The sequence below is a fragment of the Microsporum canis genome, genomic scaffold, assembly GCF_000151145.1.
Source record: "Microsporum canis CBS 113480 supercont1.3 genomic scaffold, whole genome shotgun sequence".
NCBI lineage: Eukaryota > Fungi > Ascomycota > Eurotiomycetes > Onygenales > Arthrodermataceae > Microsporum > Microsporum canis.
Window position 1 is genome coordinate 2,599,565 of NW_003299167.1, and position 22,128 is coordinate 2,621,692.

Below are 22,128 nucleotides of genomic sequence, written 5' to 3' on the forward strand. Positions count from 1 at the left end.
TATGTAACAACTTCGCCCCCTCGAACTCGGAAATACAAGATAGAATCTGGCTTCAATAATACCATACATGTTCTTCTTCTACTAGTTGGCAGTGATTAGAGACTAGGCCAGAGTATTATATATTGAAAACCAATCATTAAATGAACTCCTCTATCCTACTTCAAACTATTAAAAAGCTTTTCCTTCCCAAGACGAGCGAGACAGCAGACTAGAAGGGGTGAAAAAAAGAGAAGGAAAAGAAATGGATTTCGGATATAGGAAAATACAGCTAATTTTAAAGAAGAACAGGCAGAATGTACGGAAGGGAAAGCTGATCAGACTCGTAAAGAAAAGGCGTTAGTTACATGCATGCGCAAATCTTAGACCAAAGGAAAGGCCGCCGGTCTCATAGCAGATACTTGCAAAAGGGCAGCTTTCCAGGCAGAGGCAAAGGGCGACGGCCATTGTTGCTTCAACGAGACAGTCAATTTCAGAAGAAAGCTCAAGTGCTAGACGAAGGCAAATAACCGGAATGCCTCAAAATTGGGGGGCAAGTAGGGTTTTTTTTCTGTTCTTTCTCAGGGAAACCGAAGATGAACCCTTAACACCAGCTATGCTTTGGCGAATATGTGGCTGCTGAAATGGCCGACATAGCAAGATGGAATGCACTCGTTTAATGCCCAGGTTGTAAGTGTTGACCCCCAAACACCAATGTGAAGACTATACCAGTAAAGATGCGCGAGAAAGGATCTGGATAATCGAGTCCGAAGGAAAGCGTCATGCACAGCATAAAGAGTACATGGGAAGCGACGAAGAAAACCGTCAAGCCTTTTCGAGTCAGTCTCAATCAAAACGCTAGAGAGTCAGTAAGTCATGCAGACAATAAAGAAACAAGGACAAGGAACCGTTGTGCATTTTTGGGGTGGCTTGACATGACAGCGTGAAATAAAAGGCTTTGAATCACCCGTGAAGAACAAGATGTAAAAAGGGCTGGGAGGATATGTTGCAAGACGGCCGGGCGCAAGGAGATCAAATCCCACCTCCTCTTTCATATCACATTAGCCAAAAATAACAAGAATACGAAAAGGGGAAATAAAAGGGCGCGTGGATGGAAGAAGAAATATCGGGAAGGGAGGTGATTTTGGATGTCAAGTAAAGTCCGTTAATGTAAGGAAGAAACCGCGTCATCATTTCGGGAACATTGAAAGACATGCAACTGAGTTGCTCATTATGATAATAAGGCAGGAAGTCGATGAAGAGAGGAACAGCAGAATGAGGCTAATATTAGCAATTCCGCGTACGGCTTGGTGTTCGACAGATGGGAAATATGGGACAAACTAGCATCATATTCCATAATTCGGCCAGGCTCGCAATTCTCTTGCGTAGACTTCTCTGCTGATATTGGGTATTGAAAGAGGTCGGCATTTAGGAAGCCTGGCCACGATTGTACTGGTTTCCACGGCGGACGTTCTTTTGTTTGGCGCTGACGGTGCTCCATCCATCTTCGTCTGGGGTAGCAGGCGAGGCCGGAGATGCGGCTTCGGCTGGTGGGCCACGGTGAGAAGTGCTGCGAGACCCCCCGCGGCTGTGAGGTGGGCCACCACGGCCTCGTCCGCCGCCATTTCGCCAGCCACTGCTCGTACGGCTTTGTAATTGTGGGCGGCTCTTTTCCGGGCCACTGTCAGCCTTCTGTGCGCCAGTTCCCTTTTCACCGTCAGCAGCAGCTTTCTCTTCACCTTCTTCGCGTCTAAGAATTTCGACAGATTTTTCCCCTTCTGGGGTATCTTCCTTTGCACCGTTTGCCTCTGCTTTCTCGGCCTCTTCCTTAGCGGCCTTTTCTGCCTTCTGCTTCTCTATGCGCTCAGCCTTGGCCTTCTCATCAGCCTCTTTCTTCTGCTGTAAGGCCAATTCCCTCTTCTCGGCCACTTCCTTCTCTCTGGAGGCAGTATCGATAGGCTTAGCGCCTCCAAAGATACTAGACTTAGTTTCAGTAGCCGCTGGGGGCGTTGCAGTCCCCTCTGGCTCAGGAATCGTCCTCTTTTGCAGGTTGAGTCTTGGCCTCGACCCAGGAGCAGGGGCTGCACCAGTTGTTGGAGTTGGTGGCTCAACAGGAGTTTCCGGCTGAGCAGGCGCATCTGGTCGCATTCTAGCTCGCCATTGGTTATCGAGCTCTGGTGCAGTTGGAGCTCTTTCTGGGACAGGACGCTCAGTAAATTCTCGGCGGGGTGGTCGAGAACCATCTTGTGAGCGGCCTTCGCCCCAGGCAGGGGAGGCTCTGCGGAACTGAGGGCCTTCCTTGCTGTTGGGGCGGCCTTCCCTGGCGGGAGGGTTCTGGAGGCTAGGAGAAAGAGGTCCTTTTCTCTCCCAGTTGGAAAAGTCGCGCGACCTACCGTCGTTAGCTGCTTCATAGCCACGTCGGCCAACGCGATCACTTCCAACTTCAGAAACAGGGCCGCCAAAACCAGCTCGGTCTGAAACACGTCTTTGGCCCGGGAGCTCTGGGAGCGGGCCCTTTCGAGTCCAGTCGCTGAGATCTCTAGCTTCATGTCGATCCTTGGCTAGACACAAATGTCAGTTAATACGGTTGCAAAAGCGGAATCACCAGTTGTTAGCAGAGGGTGACATACGAGGTTCCGCGATGCTCACTCGAATATTTCGTCCCTGAAGTGAGGTACCCTGGAATGTGAGTGCTTTCTTGAGGCCATCTACAGAGGCAAATTCAACGTAGCCAAAGCCTTTGGGGGATCCGGTAAGTTTGTCCTCTACAATGCGAACACTGGTAACCTCACACTCAGCGAAGAGCTCCTGGATATCGGCCTGGGTGGCCTCGAAGGAAAGGTTACCGATATGTGCGGTGTATGGAGGTTGGGTTGGCATAGGGAGTTCTTCCCTCGTGTGGTAGCTACGCTCTAACCCACCCGTTAGCATAATATGCGAGATATAGCAGAAGTCCCTGATATTCATACCAGTATGCTCTTGAGCATAACCACCAGATGTTCCATAGGTGTTACGTTCTCCGCCATAACCAGAACGGGGTGCGTAAGACGGCACTGATTATCGAATATATATTAGGAGTGGCTTGAGTGCGGATATCGAGATGGCATAACTCACCAGCTATATGGGAATAAAAGGTCAGAGATAATCTTAACATCGTTGAAATCGTATAGGAAAGGGGTAAAAAGCACTTACATGGGATAGGATTATCCTCCATCTCATCCGCCCAGGAGCCATAGGCTGTTATCATGACAGTTAGCAAGTTGACCTCCCACTCACTCCCCCTCCCCTCTCTCGGGGCTCTTCCCCCCATGGTCGATCAAAACTCACTTTCATCAGCCAGAAAGGTCCCAATGGACATCTTCTGGGCTTTCGACTTTGCAGGAGCTAGAAATGTATTAGTTAGCGATGCAAAACCCCTTTGACTATACCCTCTGAGTCCGGACTCTTAGTGGTGTGTGGATGGTGAACCAACCCATGATTGCGATTAACAGGAACGCGCAATAGCGGTGCGCGTTAGTAGCCTAAAAGGAAAGCCTATGGATATACAGATCCCTAGGCAGCAACAAGTGTAGCCTGTCTTTCTCTGTAGCTGTGATGTGTGATCTTATCAGTCAAGACGACGTGGAAGACCAAAGAGCGAAACAGTGTCTTTTTTAGCCAAAACGATAAATTTTGGCGATGACGCTAAAATGAAGGAAAGAAAAAAAAAAGTCGTGCGTGAAGAGAAACTGGCCAATCAAGAGGCGAGGAACAGATACTGATTATATAATCACGGCATCTAGGGTTGGATAGCAACAATATTGAATATAAAAGAATAAATATTAGGAGTAAAGATAATAATGGTAGACGCAAGATAAAAGGTAGATATATCAAATATGTGTATACTTAAGCTAACGACAGCATGATATACATTGCTGTCCACTGAAATAGAAATAGTAATGCGGCTCGTTTAGTATAAATAAAGATATGTCAGTATGCTTCAGTTGGCAACATCTGGCCTCCGGTAGAGAATGTTTTTTTCAGGAGGCATGGCAAGGGACACAATGCTAGGCAGATAATAAACGAAAGTGACACCTGCAAGCATTACGAGCTCATCAGAGTGACAATGTAGTAAAGTCAAATCTGTCTGGCAATACATACCCCAAAGAGCATAAGGAGGCAAAGTTACCTATATAAGTAGCGGCTCATTTCTGCCAACTCTCTCTTCTTGAGTAAGACCTACCATCTGCATACTTTCAGGATATACCACCAGCCATTCTAAAATACTACTAACAATCTTCTATATTTATAGATAGAGTAACCAGCAAGCCTAATACTTATATATAAGTATATCCACTCCAAATGCAAAGGTACACTGCTCCTCTGTCGACCGTTCAACCCCATAAGTTCATATATATATAATATGAAGCGGCCATCTTATCTTATCAGATCGGCGCTTGGCTCCAAAAAGAAAAACCTTATCTCCACCTCAGTCGTTCAAAGTCTTGGCAGTAAACTCGACTTTCAACGGCAAAAGAGGATGAGGGCGAGGACACCGATTATGTGTTTCGTAGTTTATATGAAGAGGAAGGCTAGTGCTTGGGGTATACCGAAAACTTGCCTGTAATTTCTTTAGATATTTGAAAAAGCAAGGGAAGGGCGAAGAGGGACTGGGCCTGTTACCCTAACCAGGTTTGTTCTACTATGCCACCAGTAAAGAAGCTGTCTATTTCATATATCTTTTGGACTCCAGCTATGGGCCATGACTCTGTATTTGCTTGTATGCATAAGTTACTGAAGAACTTGTGAGTGTGCAGTATCCAATCAGAAGATTGCATAAGCCATGACTAAGCATAATCAACTGCGTCTGGAAACTTGAGCTGCTCAGAAAACGAATATTTGGACAAGAAACAGGCAGATTCACCCATACGATGCATGCAATATGAGTGAAAAAGACCAGCCGAGCGCACCTCACACCTCTGTAGTGGTGCCATCAGCCTTGCAAGCCGGCGGTCTGGGCGGTAGGTACCTCATTTTTGGCTTACCATTGTTTGACAGACATTTAATATTAATATGTTCATTATAATCCAGGTGCCTGCGGTCTTCTCTATGGTGGTGTGTCAGGAGTTCTTCAGGCCCGTCATCCCATAATTAAGTCCATATCTACTGGGGTCTATTGGTTTGCATTTGGTAGCTCGTTTTGGTGTAAGCACACAACCCCCAAGACAACAAACATTTATATTAACCAAATGTCCCAAAAGGGTTGAGGAGTAATATCCTTAGAGCTCAATTTGAAGACAATGCAACTTCAAGAGAATGCATTTATTCATCCGTCGCGGCCGGTGGTCTATCTGGAGGAGCGGTCAATTGGGCAGTTAGTAAGTATTCAACCCATAAAATCACTACACTCTACGTCCACCTCGACGGCAGATTTATCCATAAGCCAACCTATGTATTAACAAGATGAATAATAGACCGACGATTCCTCCCTGGTCTGGTCGCATGTTCTATACTAGGCCTTGTGGGGCAATATTCCTACAATAAGCTTGAGGAACGTCAGACACGACTAGAATTAGAGCCTGCCTCGTCGAAAACATGGGCCGAACGGATAGCAGATTCCCGATGGGTACCAATCAAAAATTTGTCCGATGAGCAGTATAAGAATATGCTCCAGGAAAAACTGCTTGGTGTCGATGTAGAAATTGCATTGATTGATGACAAGCTGAAAGCATTGAGGGCGTCTGATGGCGGAAAAGAGGGCTCAGATAAATAGAATGTAATCTTGGGATGTTTTGACTTCCTTATGTGTACGATATCTTGTTCCATAGCATAATCCAGCCTGTTTTGCACAGCCTCGGCAAACTGCCGGGCTCGATGGTACGCTTTGGTGACTGTGGCCGCTCCAAAACCATCCGCTGTCACACACAGGGCCGCCGTTGTAGTGGCCTAACGGCTATAAAGCTAAATATACTCGCCCGAAAGATAATCGTATCGGCGGATTCAAGGGTCATTTATATATCTGTATTTCAAATTGATTACGAGGAATTACATGCTAACTTCTAAAGGGCGTGGGTTATCTAAGAGAACAGGGGTTGGCGAAATAACCTTGCTAATATATTTTGCGAACCCCATTCTACAAACCCCGAATACCAAATATCCCATATTCAACTAGCAATACCCAAAGACAATATAGGACGATGGCCTCTACGTCAGCAGAACCGAAAAGGAAGCCTCGCGTGCTAAGCTTAGGCACAATAAACCACATGGAAGACGATTATCTCGCAGAGTTTCAAAAGGGGTTTGACTTATCCGTACTCAAGAGCTGCCCCCGAGGGGAGCTGAAGGGTCGATTGGAAGAGAACATCAAGAAACATGGCCCGGTCGATGCCTTTATCATCGGACCAGATAGCATACCATATTATCCGTTCGACGAAGACCTCCTCTCGCCTCTGCTACCAGGTTGCAAAATAATTTCTAGCATTACTTCTGGCTATAACATGTTCTCTGTAGATTGGATTACGAAGCAGGGAATCTGGCTTACAAGCACGCTGGATGCCGTTGCAGAACCTACCGCTGATATGGCCCTGTTTCTACTTCTGGCCGTGTTTCGAAACACAACAAATGCGGAAAAGAGTGCAAGGGCGGGAACCTGGAGAAATAATCTGAATCCAACCCACGACCCTTCAGGATGCACACTGGGCATCGTTGGGCTAGGCGCAATTGGAAAGGTTGGTGAATTCATAACACTGTTTGTGGCTATCGCATATGTACTTACTTCCTTCTAGTATCTGGCTAAAAAGGCTGCAGCATTTAATATGAAAGTCATATACCATAACCGAACTCAGCTGCCGAGGGATGTTGAGTCCAAATATGGGGTAACATATTATGCCTCGTTACACAACATGCTTGCGGTATCTGATGCAGTTTCTATCTGCTGCCCTTTGACCGAGAATACCAGAGGATTAATTGGACCAAAGGAGTTTGCAGCAATGAAGGATGGCGCCTATCTAGTCAACACAGCCCGTGGGCCAATTGTGGATGAAAAGAGCTTGATTGAAGCCCTTGAAAGCGGGAAGATAACTCGAGCAGGCCTCGACGTCTTTAACGAGGAGCCGGACTTTAATCCGTACTTTAGAACCAGTGACAAGGTCATAATTCAGCCTCATCTAGCAGGTTTAACAGACATGGCAGTTCGAAGGGCAGGGAGGGAATGCTTTGAGAATGTCTATGCTCTGTTTCGAACGGGTAGGCCACTATCGCCCGTGGTTGATATTGAGCATTCAACTTAAGGGCTAGGTTAATAGTGCTGGAACTTTCGTACTTCATATAGCAGATAAGATGTGAACAAAATAGATGTTATGGTGAGAAAATTCTACCGAAATTTCTGTTTATCTGTGACTTGATATTGATCGTATGTTTCTGCTTATCAAAATCCATCCAAATAGTTCTATCGGGATCATCTTAATGACCATCATATTCCTAGAGTGCCATACCAAGACACCATGTATAGCTCGGATATACTCTATGAGGATAGCACTCGGAGGATATTTATCATTAAGAAATGAGTTTAGATGTGGCTGACACAGCTTCGGATCAAATTTTTCTATAGTACCAAAGGAATTTGGACAACGAATCGTGGTTGTTCAAGAAAGAAAACTCCTTGACTTGGTTACTGTGGTTGCCTTGTTTGCAGTGTTTGTTCGAGGAAGTCATTTAAACTAAAGAATACGCATGGTTACGTCTACCTATCGTTAAGGATATACACTACGATATCTCAGTGCATTAAATACCATGGCAGAAGAGCCCCAGACGACCGAAGAAACAAAGGATCGCAAACAGGAGAGAAATGCCTGTATGGCGCATACCCTCTAGAAACCTCCCGTCAAGGGCAGGCAGTACTAATCGATACCACGACAGTCACCGAATTAATGGCTCCCAGACCAAAGCGAGCAGCGTCTTCGCCCATCGAGCCAAGGCCCTCTCGCCACAAACCTTTCAAGAACCGTGACGGTCTCGGAGCCTACATCGGAGCTCCCGAGTCCTTCTCCGCATCAACAGTAGTGTCCCATTCGGCCGATTTCGTGGTAATCAACGACCTCTACCCCAAGTCCGCAGTGCACCTACTCATCCTCCCTCGAGATCCGAGTAAGTTCTACCAGCACCCGATTGACGCCTTCGAGGATGAAAAGTTCCTCGAGAGCGTACGAAGAGAGGCCAGTCGGGTGCGGAAACAAGCTGCTTCAGAACTGCGGCGGAAGTTCGGTAGATTTTCGGCTCTGGATCAGGCGAGGAGTGAGGCGCTTGATGCTGATGCTGATCCGGTGCCCGAGGAGCTACCGGACGGGCGGGATTGGGAGAAGGAGATAATGTGTGGGATCCATGCGAATCCGTCTATGGACCATCTGCATGTTCATGTTATCTCTGTAGATAGGTGTGGGGGTAGTCTAAGGCATAGGAAGCATTATAACAGCTTTTCTACGCCGTTTTTTATCAAGATTGATGCGTTTCCGCTTGCAGAGGACGATAACCGCAGGCACCCCGATAGGGAAGGGTATCTAAAGTCGGATTTAAAATGTTGGAGGTGTCACCGCAATTTTGGGAATAAGTTTACGCAGCTGAAGGCACATTTAGAGGAAGAGTTGGAGGAATGGAAACGGATCTAGAGGATGTTTCTTCACTCCATCGCTACTGTAGCAGAAGAAATCTATTAAATGAAGAATCTGATTAATGCACCTATTACCCCCTGTAACTAAAGATTAAAGCCTTATCTGCGCCAAACAACTCAACTAATAACGACGGGAAGAGGAAGAAGAAAGATAATAAGCCGCCTGCGCCAGTGACTCCGGAGTTCCATACCAAAAAAGAAAAAAAGATTTTGTAGAAAGAGAGCAACGAAGACCCCCTAGGCGGAAGAATGAGATGAATCGGTGGACTGGGCGGCCATATCTTAAAAGCGTAGTAAAGAAAAACGGCGAATAAAAGGGTATAAGGAGCGTAGGCAGGTAGCATAAAAGAAGAATAGAATGCAAAAAGTGGGAGATCCCGGAATCCCACAGTGTGCTTGAATGGTCGTTAAAAGATCATAAGATGTCTCGACCTTCGAACAAAGGGTGGAAGGCAGGGGTGGGTGAATGAGAAAAGATATACTCCCCTCCTTCACAACCGCTTGGAGCTAGCCCGGCGATCTAGCATGGACCAAAGGCTAGAACCTTCATGGACCTCAGGGAGGCGGTAGCCATTTAACATTTCGTTCTCGACGAAGATTGAGGCGCGTTTGAATTTTCGGTCGGCGTACTTCTCGTAGATGGCTAGGTGGTGTTGCTGTGGAAATTCGCAGCATTCAAGAATAAGACCAATCAGCTGGTAGAGCTGGCCGAATGTGTAGCCCGAATAGTAGACATGAGCAGGAGTCTAGACAGAGCAGGTTAGAAAGAGGCAAATGTAGAAAGATTAAAAAGGACACGCATACCCATTCCCCTTTTCTCAGCATCAACCTGGCTAGGCAATGAGCTCCAGCAGCAGTAAAACTGGGTGGTGTACCAACGAATCGCTCGTCCATTATTGTGAGTTCCAGGAAGTATTTTGCGAGCGTGCGTGTTTCCAGGTCGTAATCATCGGCCTTGCTGATTCGACGAAGGAAACTCATTGGGCCAGGCCATCCAAGTTCAAACTGAAGCATACTTAACATGAACCGTTCGGCCTTGAGTATCTCCTCGACCGTGTATCCATTCTCCACCATGTAGACAATCTCCTGGACGGAAGGACAGTTAATCTCTTCGTACTTGGCAGCAATGAAAATGGCAGTAGCGCCGACAAGTTGGAGCTTGCCAAGAGAGACAATTTTGCAGGACAAAAAGCGGTCGATGTAGTTGACGCAGAGAAAGAGGGTCTCGGGCAGGAGAGAGAAGCGATGGTGGACCTGGACCAGCCAGTCCATCAAGACGGAACGCATGGACCACTGGATCTCTGCTTGGTTGTCCATGTAATGGGCATTGGGCAAGAGTTTTATCTGCAAATGGCATTAGCAAATGGCTTATAATGCCAAACGACAAGGGTTAAACATACCTCGAGCTCCCTTAGGTACTGAAAGATTTCTTCTCCATATTCGGATACCATGGTAGTATCCCGCCATTCTTCTTCATACTCTTCGAGGGAGGTGGATGCTTCCATAATCTGGCTTGCAAGAGCGAGCTCGCGACGGGCTTGCTGGCTCATCTTGGGGAACAGCACCGTGGTTGCGCCGCAAGTGGTATTATCACGGGAGCGGCATGACCGGGCAGTCGCATAGCCATCTTCATCATAGTTGTCTTCCTCGTCCTCTTCCCAGTACTCCTCTGGTTCAGAATGCGCCAGTGAATGGTCGTATTTACGTAACGAGGCGGTGGCATCACTTGACCGTTTGGCCAACGGTCTTGGAGCTTTGACACTCTCGTTAGATACCCTGGTGCCCTTTGGCTTTGCCGCCTCGTTGGCGTCATTTGTGTCCTGCTTGGACACGGGAGGTCTAGTTTCAACGGCCGGCTTGACCACGGCTTCTTTAGTCGCGGATTCTTCAATGGTAACGCTTGTCGTAGTAGTCATCTTGGAGGCCTGAGCAGGAACAGACTCGGTACTGACAGCCTTTGGAGCATCTGTCGCGTCCTTGGGAGCTTTCTCAATCTCTTTGGATGAGTCAGCAGTCTTTGGCAATGTCTCATTCACTGAATCGAGTGCATTCGGTGCTTTGTCTTCCTGCTGTTGTTGCGAAGGTTGCTGCTTGGGTGCTACAGGCTCCTCGACGACCGGCTGAAGGATTGGATCTTTAAAGACAGCATTTGCACGTTTGGTCTGAACCTTTTTAGCCTGTGACTTTTCGGAGGCTGGCTTTGTACCGGCGTCCGAGTTAATGACGCTATTCACGGTTGGTTTGGCGCCAATAGAGTGAATAGGCCGCTGAGCTGGGCGAGCAAGACAAAGAGGCTTCTCAGTGATCTTGATGCTATCCTTGGAGGGAAGGGAGGAGTCATCCTTGGCTGATCGAAGGGAATTCACGGTATTGCTGACATCTCCAAAAGCGGCACGTCTCACGGGCTCCTTGTTGGCGGTACTGTTAGCTAGAGCTGACAATGCAGGCGTAGACTTGTTGCGGTGATGAATGGTCTTTCCAGCGCGGTTGAAAGCTATCGCGTTCTCATCAACCCGGCCGCGAAGGGTGCGAACTGGTCGCTGTGGCTGTTTATCAGATATACAATTAGTAAATGAGACGTTCAAGAGATAAATTGATGGCATGATGTGTGCAAATAAAAGCAGGGAGGTGGCGACTATCTAAAGGGGTTTTATACATACTTTTGCGTCCATGGCGAGCAGTCTGTTCGAATAGAGACGAGTAAGAGAGTCCAAAGCTCCTACTGTCCAGCTATCATCAATAAAATCTAATATCAATATCGAGATAATCTTCTTGTTGACAGTTTGTTTGTTGATAATCTAGAGAGTAATGAACCTGGTTTGTTCTCTGAGAAGGAAAGGAAAAAAAAAGGGATTCACGACCGCAGAGCCATGAAAACAGAAGAACAAGACGGCGTGCAAAGGCTTCGAGAGCTGGTTCAACCCACCCGCGTTCTGAATATCTCTCTTGGACAAGCGTCTGCCGTCTTTCGAGTGAGAGATAGACAGAAACAAGAAGAGGAACTGTCCTTCATGTGTTTTTCTTCTTCTTTTCTTGTTGATGGAAAGAGAAGAAAATAAACAAAGCTAGTCCGCATCCGGTTAGCGCCCGACGGAGGCCTGGCTTAGCAACCAAAGTCTTGGCGGATTACGTCATATAAATAGTTTCTCGACTTCGCGTCTTCCACGAGAGCCTCAAGAAGACATTTTCTCTTCTCCAGCGCGCGCAAGACAGGCTGAGTGCAAGATATTTTATCCACGGCCTGTGTCGACTTATGCGACAGGACTGGTATCTTTTTTACACACGGAAAAATTATGGGGTGGTGGTTGCAGGGGGCTTTGGGATGGAAGTCGGTTTTACGTGTCGAGAAACACGAAAAGACGCCAAAACACGTGACCCAACTTGGCCCATCTTGCGACGACGAAAAGCGATGAAAACAGCGAGAAGAGGACAAGCAAGCAACGACGAGGAGGTGGGAAGAACAGTTCAGGTGCCGGTGAGACATTGGAGGCAAGACACCTCCTGACGTCAAGGATGGGTTCGGTGACCCCCATTTTAAGTGCGGGATGGGCTGTTCGGCTTCGTCCCGGACGCTACCGACACAGCCTTCCCGCCAGGACGACGGTCAAGGGAAAAGAGAAGCTCGTCGCAAGGTCCTCACATAGGCTGGCACTGCCTCGAGGGGTCCCCTTCCCCATCGCACAACAGATAGAGACAGACAGCAGACAGGCAGACAGATAGAGAGACAGAAGAGAGAGAGAGAGAGATCCCTTCACCCTTTCGAGTCACAGGATCCATCGCAGCGCACAATATTCCGAGCCCGCGATCGCAGGATCTTGTGAGGGCCAAGCGGGTTTCACTTTTTTTTTTACAACAAACATGCATCTAGTCGCCTGCTCTAGCCTATTGTTGTCGCATTCATCACCTTAGCCATGGTGCCACCGGCTCTCGCAGCGTCGCCGCAGAGTCGCTCAGGCCCTTTCACCACCATTTCTCCAGTGTATATCGGATCGCCATTATATAAATATCAGTATCGGAGGTGCATACATGAGGGAAAACCCGAATATCATAGAAACCAGCGCTGGCGCAGTAGAATAGACCGCAGATAAAGCGGAGACACACCCATGCGACTCGCTATTGATGCCGGTTTGCGCCAGAGGGTAGCGAACAAGAACAGATATCTTTGACCGCGTGGATATACGGGGTTCTGGAGTCGCAAGGCGCGAAAGGCAAAGGACATACGACAGGATGATGATAGGGATAAAACAATCTCACCGACGCTGGAGTTCTGTTGGGCCGGTCTCTTTCGACGCTAGAAGAACCTGGTCCGGCGCTTGACAGCTGCTCTTCCACACGAACAACGCACCAGCCTAGATGGTGCCGGAACTGAAGTGGATTCTGGAGTCGGTTCATATAAGTCGACGGAGTATTATAGCCTCTTCTATCGGCCATGAGGATACGATATCTGCTCAGACTACTTCCCCCCCCCCCCCCATAAGCTTTTCTTTTGCTGGCTCCGTTGCGAAATCTCGAATGCCAAAGAGAGTCGGCGCATAAAGCAGTCACTTTTATAACCTTTGCTCACACTAGATCGCCAGCGCCACCACGATGCCATGGGATCTATCTCAACTATCGTCAAGCACGGCCAGCGGGAGGCAGGCGAGCAGGGCGAAACATGAAACTATTGACCGCCGTTGGTTGGTTGGGATTTGTTATTGGGTTGTTGCTTATTATTATTATTATCTCAGCTCCCTCTCCCTCTCCTGCTGCGGCCACGTCAGGGAACGAGGAGGACCGCCCTGTTCCTCGATCGCTCGGGTTACTCTTCAGCAAACCTTCTGACTCCTCTTTTCCTTCTCCATCCCTGCGCTACCGAGGACAGCTTCATAGTCTGTCTTTCTGAAGCCTGAAGGGGGATGTGAAGGACAGGGGAGGCCGGGGGAGAGAAGGTCAACCCGTCAAACACTTCCGGCGTACATGTGTTTGATATTGAACAACGCATTGAGGTTCCGCCCTGTCCTTGCGGATCGAAGAGAAGGAAAGGGAAAAGAAAAAAAAAAAAAGAACTAACACACACCCCCCTTGTTGCGCAGTGTGCCGCTGGGTTGAATTGAGCGTGGCCAACCCAAGCTGCAGAACTCGGGTGGATCGTCGCAAAGACATGGCAAATGGACCCAATCCTAGGCGCATTTGAGTTACAGGTTCACTCCCAGGATTAACGACGGGCTCTGCTTTCTCTAGAGAGGGAGAATAGAAGAACTTGCCCCGGGGAGAGAGAGGGACAGAGAGAGAGAGATGGGCGCCAGCTCATATACTTTCGGGCTGGCCCTTGTATACCGTTTGAAGGAACTAGTTTCCCGCCGATTCCAGATGGATACAAAGGGTTGGTCTCTCTTGCAAGAGACAGCAACAGTTCCAGATAGACCAGAGACGGTTTTGACAGAAGCAAATGACAACAGACTCAAGAGCGCATTAGCAGCCGCTATCATGAGGTGTAATTGGGCCTTTCTTTTTAGTTGCGCATAAAATAATCCTGACCGAGTTCTTCTTTGGCTTTTGGGCATCCGAGAGTCGCATAGAAGGTAGAAGAAAGCAGGATATTCGTCCTCTTATATATATAGAACAGTTTCATCAGCGCCGGTTAAGCGATTTCCTATTCTATTTCATTCTCATGATAAATAAGTATTATTCAAAGATAAATATCCCAGAGTAAAGTAAAAAACAAAAAAGACCAAACTGGGCCTTGAGGTGGTGGTGTGAAACCTCCTCCACCGTTCGTTCGCAAACCCTCAATCCACATCTTCCTCTTCTTCTTCTTCCTCCCTCGAACAACTCACAGCGTCGTCAAGGACGGAAAGCCGAATCCAACTGTGTGCTCTCTGCCATGGCCTGGTAGTAAGTACTCTCTCCTTCGCCCTGCCGTCCTTTTCTACTCTATATAACTTGCCGCTGATCTCCATTCTGTGACAGGACCCAGACATCTCACAGCGCCCCCCAAGGCCATCATCACCACCAGCACAGCATCCAGCGTCTGTCCCGACACCTTCGAGGAGACTCGCTTGAGTCTTGCGATCCATCCTTCATCGTCTTCTTCATCGGTAGGTATCTCCTTGGTCGTTGGTTTTCTCCAGCTGCCCCAGCCCTGCCATACCCGTCTCTCCCTCTGCTTCTCCGTTGGGCCATGTTTTCCCTATTGGAGCAACACACACACCTTTGTCTGTCTGTTCTGGAGCCTACTTCTGCCCTATTCACACATGGCAGGACACAATCATGCATCCTGATTCATTACATTTACTGCCTCGATGGCTAACTCGGTCTCCTCTACTGTTTTCTAGTCGCCTATAGTATAGAAATTTCCTCACCGGCACTTCCATCCAACCCAGCGAAATACCACCAGACACCATCACTCCTACCAAGCAAGGCCTGGCTGTCTGGCCAGATTATACACTCGATTAAATAATTCATCTGAGACACTCTCCTTGTCTGATTCTCCCTCCTGCTGCATGGGACAAGTTAAAGGGAAGAGTAAAAAAAGAAGCTGAATCCCCTACCACGGCCTCTCGTCGCATCAGTCACTGCACCAACAACGAAGCCATAACCCAGCAGTCCGGGGCAAGAATCCATCGGAAATGCCTCAGGAACAGCGGGTTAGAATGCAGCCATCGGCTCATGACTGTGAGGTGTCAGGATCTGGCGGCCCGGTCTCCGAGGCTCAGACGTACTATGACGAACCCCAGGACCGCCTGGTCAAACATGAGTCTCCCTCAAATCCGTCCCCGAAGCATGTAGCCTTTGAGCTCCTGCTGGACGAGTCCTCGAAGATGCGAGCTCGCATTCCAATGAGGGTGCAGATCTATCCGCACGACACCACAGACTCAATCGTCACCACCGTCAAAAACTTCTACGGTATCTACGAAGGGACTGCCAGCGGCGTCAGCTTTGAGGACCAGGATGGCAACACCCTCATTGCACGGTACGAGAACCTCAAGAACAGCATGACAGTCTATGTCCGTGTGATACCGAATCATCATTACCCCGAACAACACTCACCACCGTCATACTACGCTGTCTCACCCATAGATGGCTACTCCCGACCTACGCTCGGCGAGCCATTCTCGATGCCACCTCCCCAGGGCAACCAAAGCTTGGGGTATGGCCAGTCTGTGTCCCGGCCTGGCTCGCGCGCCGCTGCTGGAAAGCGAAGCGTCTCTCCTCCTGCCCGAGGTCGCCGGAGCGCCTCGAGGCAGAAGTCATCCCGCGCCGGTGTCAAGAGCCGGGGCTCAAGCACACATGGAAGCTTCCACGATGACGCACATATGCCATGCAGCGACAGCGACGGTGGCCACAGCTCGGTAAATGGTACGAGAAGGCCCAAAAGCGAGCACTTTGGCAGTGCCGATATCAGTATGGACAACATCCTGCAGGATGGCAGAAGGAAGCGCCCAAAGTTTGAGAGCTCCGTAAGTATCGCTTTCCAAAGACACAACAACGATAGCCTTATCGTGGTCGACAGTCGTGATGTTGATATATTAACGCTTTACCGTCTCTAGGAGCTTCCTTTGTTTGCTCCTCCTCAAGTGCCGCGGACGACTTCGGCATCCTCCATCTCTCCCCAGCGTCGCTCTCTTGCTCCCGACGCCTCGCCGTTCGCAAGGCCAAACCAAAACGCATTCAGCGGCTACCAAACACTTGCGTCTCCCCAGAGCCTAGGGAACCATGAGAAGCTACATTCTCTTCAGAATGGAAGTGGAAGCAATCCGTATGCGACCCCAACTGCACCACACCATGGGCACCGGCTGCGAAATCGCGCCAATTCCAACTCAGCGGTGCACTATGCCACTCCCGTGAATGGCCATGGCATCTTGCCTACCCCTGACCCAACCATTGCCAGCTGCATCTCGGATGAGGATGTTGCCATGCAGCTGATCAGACTCGGAGATACCTCCAACTTCTCGCACGGCCGGACGTCCACCTCCACGGCCGACGATGCATTCAGTGGCATTGCCGATGCTCCCTCTTCCACCGGCGCAACTACGGACATGTCTGATGTCAGCGGTGATGAAGGCGACCTCCCAACCAAAATGAGGGATCGTCGCGCATCGAGTGGCTCACTGCCCGGATTGACGAGAAAGCATAAGTCGCTGGATGAGATCCTGCCCAGCTGTGAAAGCAGCGATCCGACCAGTGACGATATCGACGGTGAATACCAAAACCTTGCCTCTCAAGATAACATCAAGAGCGAGTATGATGATGACCCCTTATACGAGGCCCAATCCTCCCGAGCCAAACGCTCAAGGAAATCGGTCAGCGCGACTGCGGCCACGGCTTCAGCCAAAGGCGCCGGAGCCAAACAGGCCTCGACGGCTAAAGGAGGTCGCAATGCAAAGAACCGCGCCGCCCCTGCATCTCGCAAGGGTAAACAGGCTCCGACGAGCGCCGCCAAACCAGCGCCCCCGCCGTTACTCCCGGCCACTGCCCAGCAGGGAGGCGTGAACTTCCACAACCAGCTGGCGGCTGACGAAGAGGACCTGTCCACCAAGCCTCGCTGCCAGAGATGCCGAAAGAGCAAGAAAGGCTGTGACCGCCAGCGCCCTTGCCAGAGATGCAAGGATGCCGGTATTGGTATCGAAGGATGCATCAGCGAGGATGAGAATAATGGTCGCAAGGGCAGATATGGGCGCCACATGGGCGTTTCCGTCAAGAAAGACCTTTCCGCCAGTGCTGCGAATACCCAGGAGCCACTGGCTGCCGTCACCGCCGTCTTGTCCACCACGTCTGCCGGCCCTGACAAGAGCAAGAAGCGGAAGCGCTGATCGCAAGATGCGAGCGTAGGATATCGACACTCTTCTCTACGCTCGCATTCAATCTATGACTGTTCCGGCTTTATACCTCTCATAGAGCAACAACTGCCAAAATAGCCAAAAAAGAATAAAAAAAATGCACAGGGGATATCGACATCTCCCTTTCGTGCAAGCACATATCCTCTGTCGCCGATGCGTCTGCCATTCGAGTTTCGGTTATACTTACGACTTGTGTTTATATCTGCAACAAACAAAAAAAAAACCGCCTTTAAACAGTTTCTAACCATCAAATTATCATCACTATTAGACTTTGATTCTCTTTTCCTGCCAACGGGTGGCTTTCTTGTATGTTCGTATCCTCTACCATCCCAAAGCCCTGTTTCGATCCATCTTAACTGTCTATCTGCCTGCTTGCTCCAAATATCATCCGGCCATCATCTTTTATGCCAATTGCGACTTTCATTAACATCAACCCGGCGCTGCGAGTTCTCTGTCTTTTTGTGCTGCATTTACATTTTCTTTTCTTCGCTCTTTTTCGAACATGTACCTATTGCGGTTTATTGTCCTGTTTAATCTCCATATTGATTCATATATCTTCTTCTCATTCTCTTCCCTTTCATTCGCTTGAGCTATTCCAGTCTGCCTGGGTTGAGATTCGACTGGTTATATCTCGTAGTTATCTGAATGGCAAAAGCTGCCCTGTAGCCTCTCTTGCTTTCAACAGCCATGCCGTGGCTCTCAACGTCTGATTGACCACCATTAACATTCTAGTTTATTCATTAGAATCAATCAGTGGGCTTCTTCTCTTCTCTTCTTCTACTTATCATCTTTATAATGTTGAATGTTGAAGCAATAACTGGTAATTTGGTGTAATGATACAAATAGAAAAGCAGTGCTAAGACATTAAATTTAGTGTGTATCGTAACGTAAATACAGGGAAAATTACACTCTCAAAACTTCATTTTTTGTCGCAAAAACATCGATTTGAATCATTGCAAAAAGAGCTTCAAGAGCTTTTGCTTGTTCTTTTCCTTTTGGTTTATTTCCAGTAAGCGATCCAATAGACACAGTCAATTACTACGAAAGCAGACGTCTACCCATTCTCCGCCTGCCTTCAATATATCCTTCAATAAATCATGCCGCCAAATCCCCCGCCAAACAGACCGCCGCCTGGACGACAGCAACCAAGCGGCTCAGAAAGGTCCTCAGCTACTCCAGGGCCGTCTGGGACTGCGGGTACGGGTCGCGGGGGCTCGGCGAGCGGCCGTGGACGACCGGTTCAGCGATTACAGTCCCTGAAGAAACGAGCTCCGGGCGGCAGTCTTGTGCCGCTGAATGCAGATGGCTCAACACCCAAACCAACGTTGAAATTCCAGCCAAAAGTGGTGGCACGGAAGAGCAAAGAAGAACGAGAAGCACTGGAGAACTTCGAGGCTCAGAGGTTACAGGAGAGAATATCTGCGGCTAATGCTACCCGGAGGTCGACCCGAGGCGGGGATAGAGGCAGAGGCAGAGGGCGTGGTAGGGGTGGAGCCAGCGGTGCATCCGGGCCTTTAGGAGGAGGAGCAGCTGGGCCTGGAAGGCATGGAGGAGGTGCATGGAAGGGTAAGGGTGGCCGTTCTGCCAAAATATCGGGCGTATATGGAGTCAAGAGTGAAGGCGGCGCTCCGGGAGAGCACGACAGCCGGGATATCTCGTCTGATGAAGGCAGTGACTATGGGCTACGGTTTAGTATCGACCATATCAACCTCGAGAGCGATTCAGAGGAGGAGGAAGTTGCTGGTGCTATGATGAAGGGCAAAGCCTCTTTGGCAAAGTCTACATCTAGGGGGGGCAATCGTGGACTTCGACCTGTGCGTGTTGAGAGACATGAACACGTTGAACGGTCGATTGGCATTGCCAGTGACGTGAGAGAGGGAACAAACAAATCTGCTGAGCTCAGGAGGCAAGCAAAGGAGAAGGCCAGAGCAGAGAATGACAGCCTATTTGTCGAGGGTGATGACTCCGATGATTCTGACGCTGATGAGGATGACGATGTGGTTATGGGGGAGATAAAGGAATCTGTTCCTACGAGTGATAGTCCTCGCATCAAAACAGAGCCTGCTGATGACAGTGTTATCATCGATGATAGCATTGTGCCTGCTGTATCGGAAGAGACTGCACCAAAACCACGAGCGAAGAGGAAGGCTAGGGATCTGAGGAAGAAGCTACAGACAGAAGAAGAACGACAGGAGTACGACCGCTATGAAGAGGATATTGACTACTTGAAATCTACTCTCGGAAGCCTGGCACCAGCAGGCAAGGCCCCTGATAGTTCAGCTACCGTAGTTGAGAAAAAGGACGAGGATGACGCTGACAACGCCTTGAAGCCGGCAGATGAACGCCAGGGCCAGCTATTTTTGCTCCAGTTTCCGCCAATGACTCCTAATCTTGTGCCGCCAAAACTTGAAAAAAGCAGTGCAGCAGAGCAAGGTGAAGCTGTTGTCGAAGTTGCAGCTCCTCTTCCCGCAGACCATCCTTCACAATCTCAGGGGTCAGTGACAATAAAACAGGAAGAGGGCGCCGCAAATCCGGAATCTACCGCCAGCACATCGACTCCTCTGGTCACGGCTACAAACAGCGCCTTGCCACGAGGGCGTGTAGGGAAACTGAACATACATCAATCCGGCAGGGCAACCATTGACTGGGGCGGAGTCAGCTTCGAGCTCACCAAGGGCAGCACCGTCGGTTTCATACAGGATGCTGTGATACTGTCGGACAACATGGCTGGCAGTGCTGACAGCAGCTCCACCACCTGCAACAAGAAGCTATGGGCCATGTCCCAGGTCACTGGCAAGTTCGTGGTAACTCCAGACTGGGATAAGATCCTTGATGAATGATCAAAATGTTCTGCGTTGCCATTCATACCAGCCACTTTGATTACATCTCGCATCAGCTATCCTCGCAACTGCGCACCATCATGACCTCTGTTATAGCCTACAGCGACTGACTATGCATGAGTTTCTTCCGTCTTTCAGTATTTCTATCATCTTTTCCTCTTGTTTCTTCGTTTTTTTGTGCTGAAACAGCTATGACCACGTGACCATATTACGTGTCGCCAAAAACAGCAAAGGAAAAAAAGCACCAAAACTTCGACTTTCAACCAAAAAGACGACGAACTACTTGAACCAAATCGCCCATTGGGGTAGCCAGTTATCCATCCATATTCCCGACAGCTGTTTATTGCTTCTGTGTCCTTCTTCCGACCTCATCCGACAGCAGCTGGCGGGGCGCCTTCGACTATCGCCACTTTGACAGCCATCGATTTAATTTACTGGGAGCCATTCCCCTGTCCGACTCGCACTGCTCTTACGGGGGAAGATCGAACACTCTGACCAAGATGCGGTTCACAAAGAGCCCCATTTATCTGCTTGCCGCGTCTTCACTTCTCTTCACCAGCGCATTTGCGGCCGACAGCGCAGCAATGACCTTGCCAGGGCCCTTACCCACACCGGATGCAGCGAAGCAATCTAGCGATATAAACGATGAATCGCCCTTAAACCCAGAACCTGAGCTTAAAAAACGTGCCATTGTCGACGCGCCGCCTGATTCAGTGCCAAAAGTACCTACGCAGGTCTCTCCGGTTATGACGGTTTGGGTCCAAGGAGTTCAAGTGCTATACACGCAGACATTCCCACCTACGCCTGACCCATGGCCGGCTCCCAAGAGTGGAGAAATCGGCCTGGGTACTTTGAAGGGGGAGATCGGGAAGACGACCACGATCAAGGCCCGCAGCCTTCCCACAGACGGTCCAGAGGCGATGTTTGCGCGCCAGTGTCGAACGCTTGAGTGCCGCAAGAACGTAGAAAATCTGGATAAACGCGATGAAGAGAGTGATGCCTGAGGTATCTTATGTTATTGCGCGGAGTTACGTGGCCTTGACCGGTGCTCAGATGTGGTTGTTTTTAATGATTGGAATTTATGCCATGTTGGCAAGCATATATACGGAGTTTTGGGGCAGCTATCTGCCATAGACATGTACACTATTTCTTCACTTTGCTTCAGTTCTTTTTTCTCCTGCTTCTTCATACTCTCTTCAACCTCTTTTCAGTTTCTTCTCTTCAGCCTCTTCTCTTCAACCTCTTTCAGCTTCTTCTTTCCTGGTCCTCCTGGTTAGAACTTGCACTCTCAAATGAAACTGTCAGCATCCACCACCTCCGCAGGCTGCATCCTGGCTATTAAAGCACCTCTTTAAGCCCTCGACGTAATATATAAATAATATCTTCACTAGTCAACATGATAATATCTCCGAGTCCAACGCTATCCGCAACCTTGGCAGGTGACCCAAAGATCATCAACCAAACCAACGAAGAAAAAAAAAAAAAGATACATCATGCAAACTTCTGTTGATATCGAACTGCTCCTTTTTTATATATATATAAATAAACAATAACTTCACCCTTCGTATGGAACAAGCGGACGGCCTGCAAATATCCAGAATATATTGCGCATCCTTGCCGCTTTTCCCTGTTTATTGAGCCTCGAAAGGCAGATCTGACTTGAACTAGCGGCGGACCCAAAAGTCGCCCTCACGGCGCGGAAGAGAGCTGCCCTTTTTCTCTCTCCTTCTGCTGTTCTCTTCTTCTTTCACCTTGCTGGACTACGCTGAGCATGAGCATATCGAGCCTGCTGATAGAGAGGTATTTGGTCTCTGGTGCTCGCTGGGGTAGCTCGATGCCATGTAGCGTC

General features: G+C 49.0%; 8 protein-coding genes across 8 annotated transcripts; 6 read left to right on the forward strand and 2 right to left on the reverse strand.

The window, feature by feature from the left end:
• Positions 1-1,404: 1,404 nt before the first annotated feature.
• MCYG_03836 (translation initiation factor 4B) lies at positions 1,405-3,452 on the reverse strand (the record flags this gene model as incomplete). The annotated part of the gene is made up of 6 exons (XM_002848284.1): positions 1,405-2,537; positions 2,607-2,888; positions 2,946-3,029; positions 3,169-3,213; positions 3,304-3,349; positions 3,405-3,452. 6 exons carry the CDS (start codon positions 3,450-3,452, stop codon positions 1,405-1,407), a joined length of 1,638 nt encoding a protein of 545 aa, XP_002848330.1.
• A 1,445-nt stretch (positions 3,453-4,897) lies between these two features.
• MCYG_03837 (conserved hypothetical protein) lies at positions 4,898-5,728 on the forward strand (the record flags this gene model as incomplete). Its single annotated transcript, XM_002848285.1, has 4 exons — positions 4,898-4,976; positions 5,047-5,160; positions 5,217-5,333; positions 5,430-5,728. The coding sequence occupies 4 exons, from the start codon at positions 4,898-4,900 to the stop codon at positions 5,726-5,728; spliced, it is 609 nt and encodes a 202-aa protein (XP_002848331.1).
• Positions 5,729-6,152: 424 nt separating this feature from the next.
• Positions 6,153-7,299, forward strand: MCYG_03838 (glycerate-and formate-dehydrogenase; the record flags this gene model as incomplete). Its single annotated transcript, XM_002848286.1, has 3 exons — positions 6,153-6,683; positions 6,741-7,200; positions 7,286-7,299. 3 exons carry the CDS (start codon positions 6,153-6,155, stop codon positions 7,297-7,299), a joined length of 1,005 nt encoding a protein of 334 aa, XP_002848332.1.
• Positions 7,300-7,746: 447 nt separating this feature from the next.
• On the forward strand, positions 7,747-8,618 carry MCYG_03839 (aprataxin-like protein; the record flags this gene model as incomplete). The annotated part of the gene is made up of 2 exons (XM_002848287.1): positions 7,747-7,807; positions 7,873-8,618. 2 exons carry the CDS (start codon positions 7,747-7,749, stop codon positions 8,616-8,618), a joined length of 807 nt encoding a protein of 268 aa, XP_002848333.1.
• A 493-nt stretch (positions 8,619-9,111) lies between these two features.
• MCYG_03840 (G2/mitotic-specific cyclin-3) lies at positions 9,112-11,292 on the reverse strand (the record flags this gene model as incomplete). The annotated part of the gene is made up of 4 exons (XM_002848288.1): positions 9,112-9,366; positions 9,425-9,964; positions 10,021-11,166; positions 11,281-11,292. The coding sequence occupies 4 exons, from the start codon at positions 11,290-11,292 to the stop codon at positions 9,112-9,114; spliced, it is 1,953 nt and encodes a 650-aa protein (XP_002848334.1).
• A 3,936-nt stretch (positions 11,293-15,228) lies between these two features.
• On the forward strand, positions 15,229-17,412 carry MCYG_03841 (zinc finger protein; the record flags this gene model as incomplete). Its single annotated transcript, XM_002848289.1, has 2 exons — positions 15,229-16,059; positions 16,150-17,412. 2 exons carry the CDS (start codon positions 15,229-15,231, stop codon positions 17,410-17,412), a joined length of 2,094 nt encoding a protein of 697 aa, XP_002848335.1.
• A 1,124-nt stretch (positions 17,413-18,536) lies between these two features.
• MCYG_03842 (conserved hypothetical protein) lies at positions 18,537-20,279 on the forward strand (the record flags this gene model as incomplete). Its single annotated transcript, XM_002848290.1, has 1 exon — positions 18,537-20,279. One exon carries the CDS (start codon positions 18,537-18,539, stop codon positions 20,277-20,279), a length of 1,743 nt encoding a protein of 580 aa, XP_002848336.1.
• Positions 20,280-20,779: 500 nt separating this feature from the next.
• On the forward strand, positions 20,780-21,283 carry MCYG_03843 (conserved hypothetical protein; the record flags this gene model as incomplete). Its single annotated transcript, XM_002848291.1, has 1 exon — positions 20,780-21,283. The coding sequence occupies one exon, from the start codon at positions 20,780-20,782 to the stop codon at positions 21,281-21,283; it is 504 nt and encodes a 167-aa protein (XP_002848337.1).
• Positions 21,284-22,128: the final 845 nt, after the last annotated feature.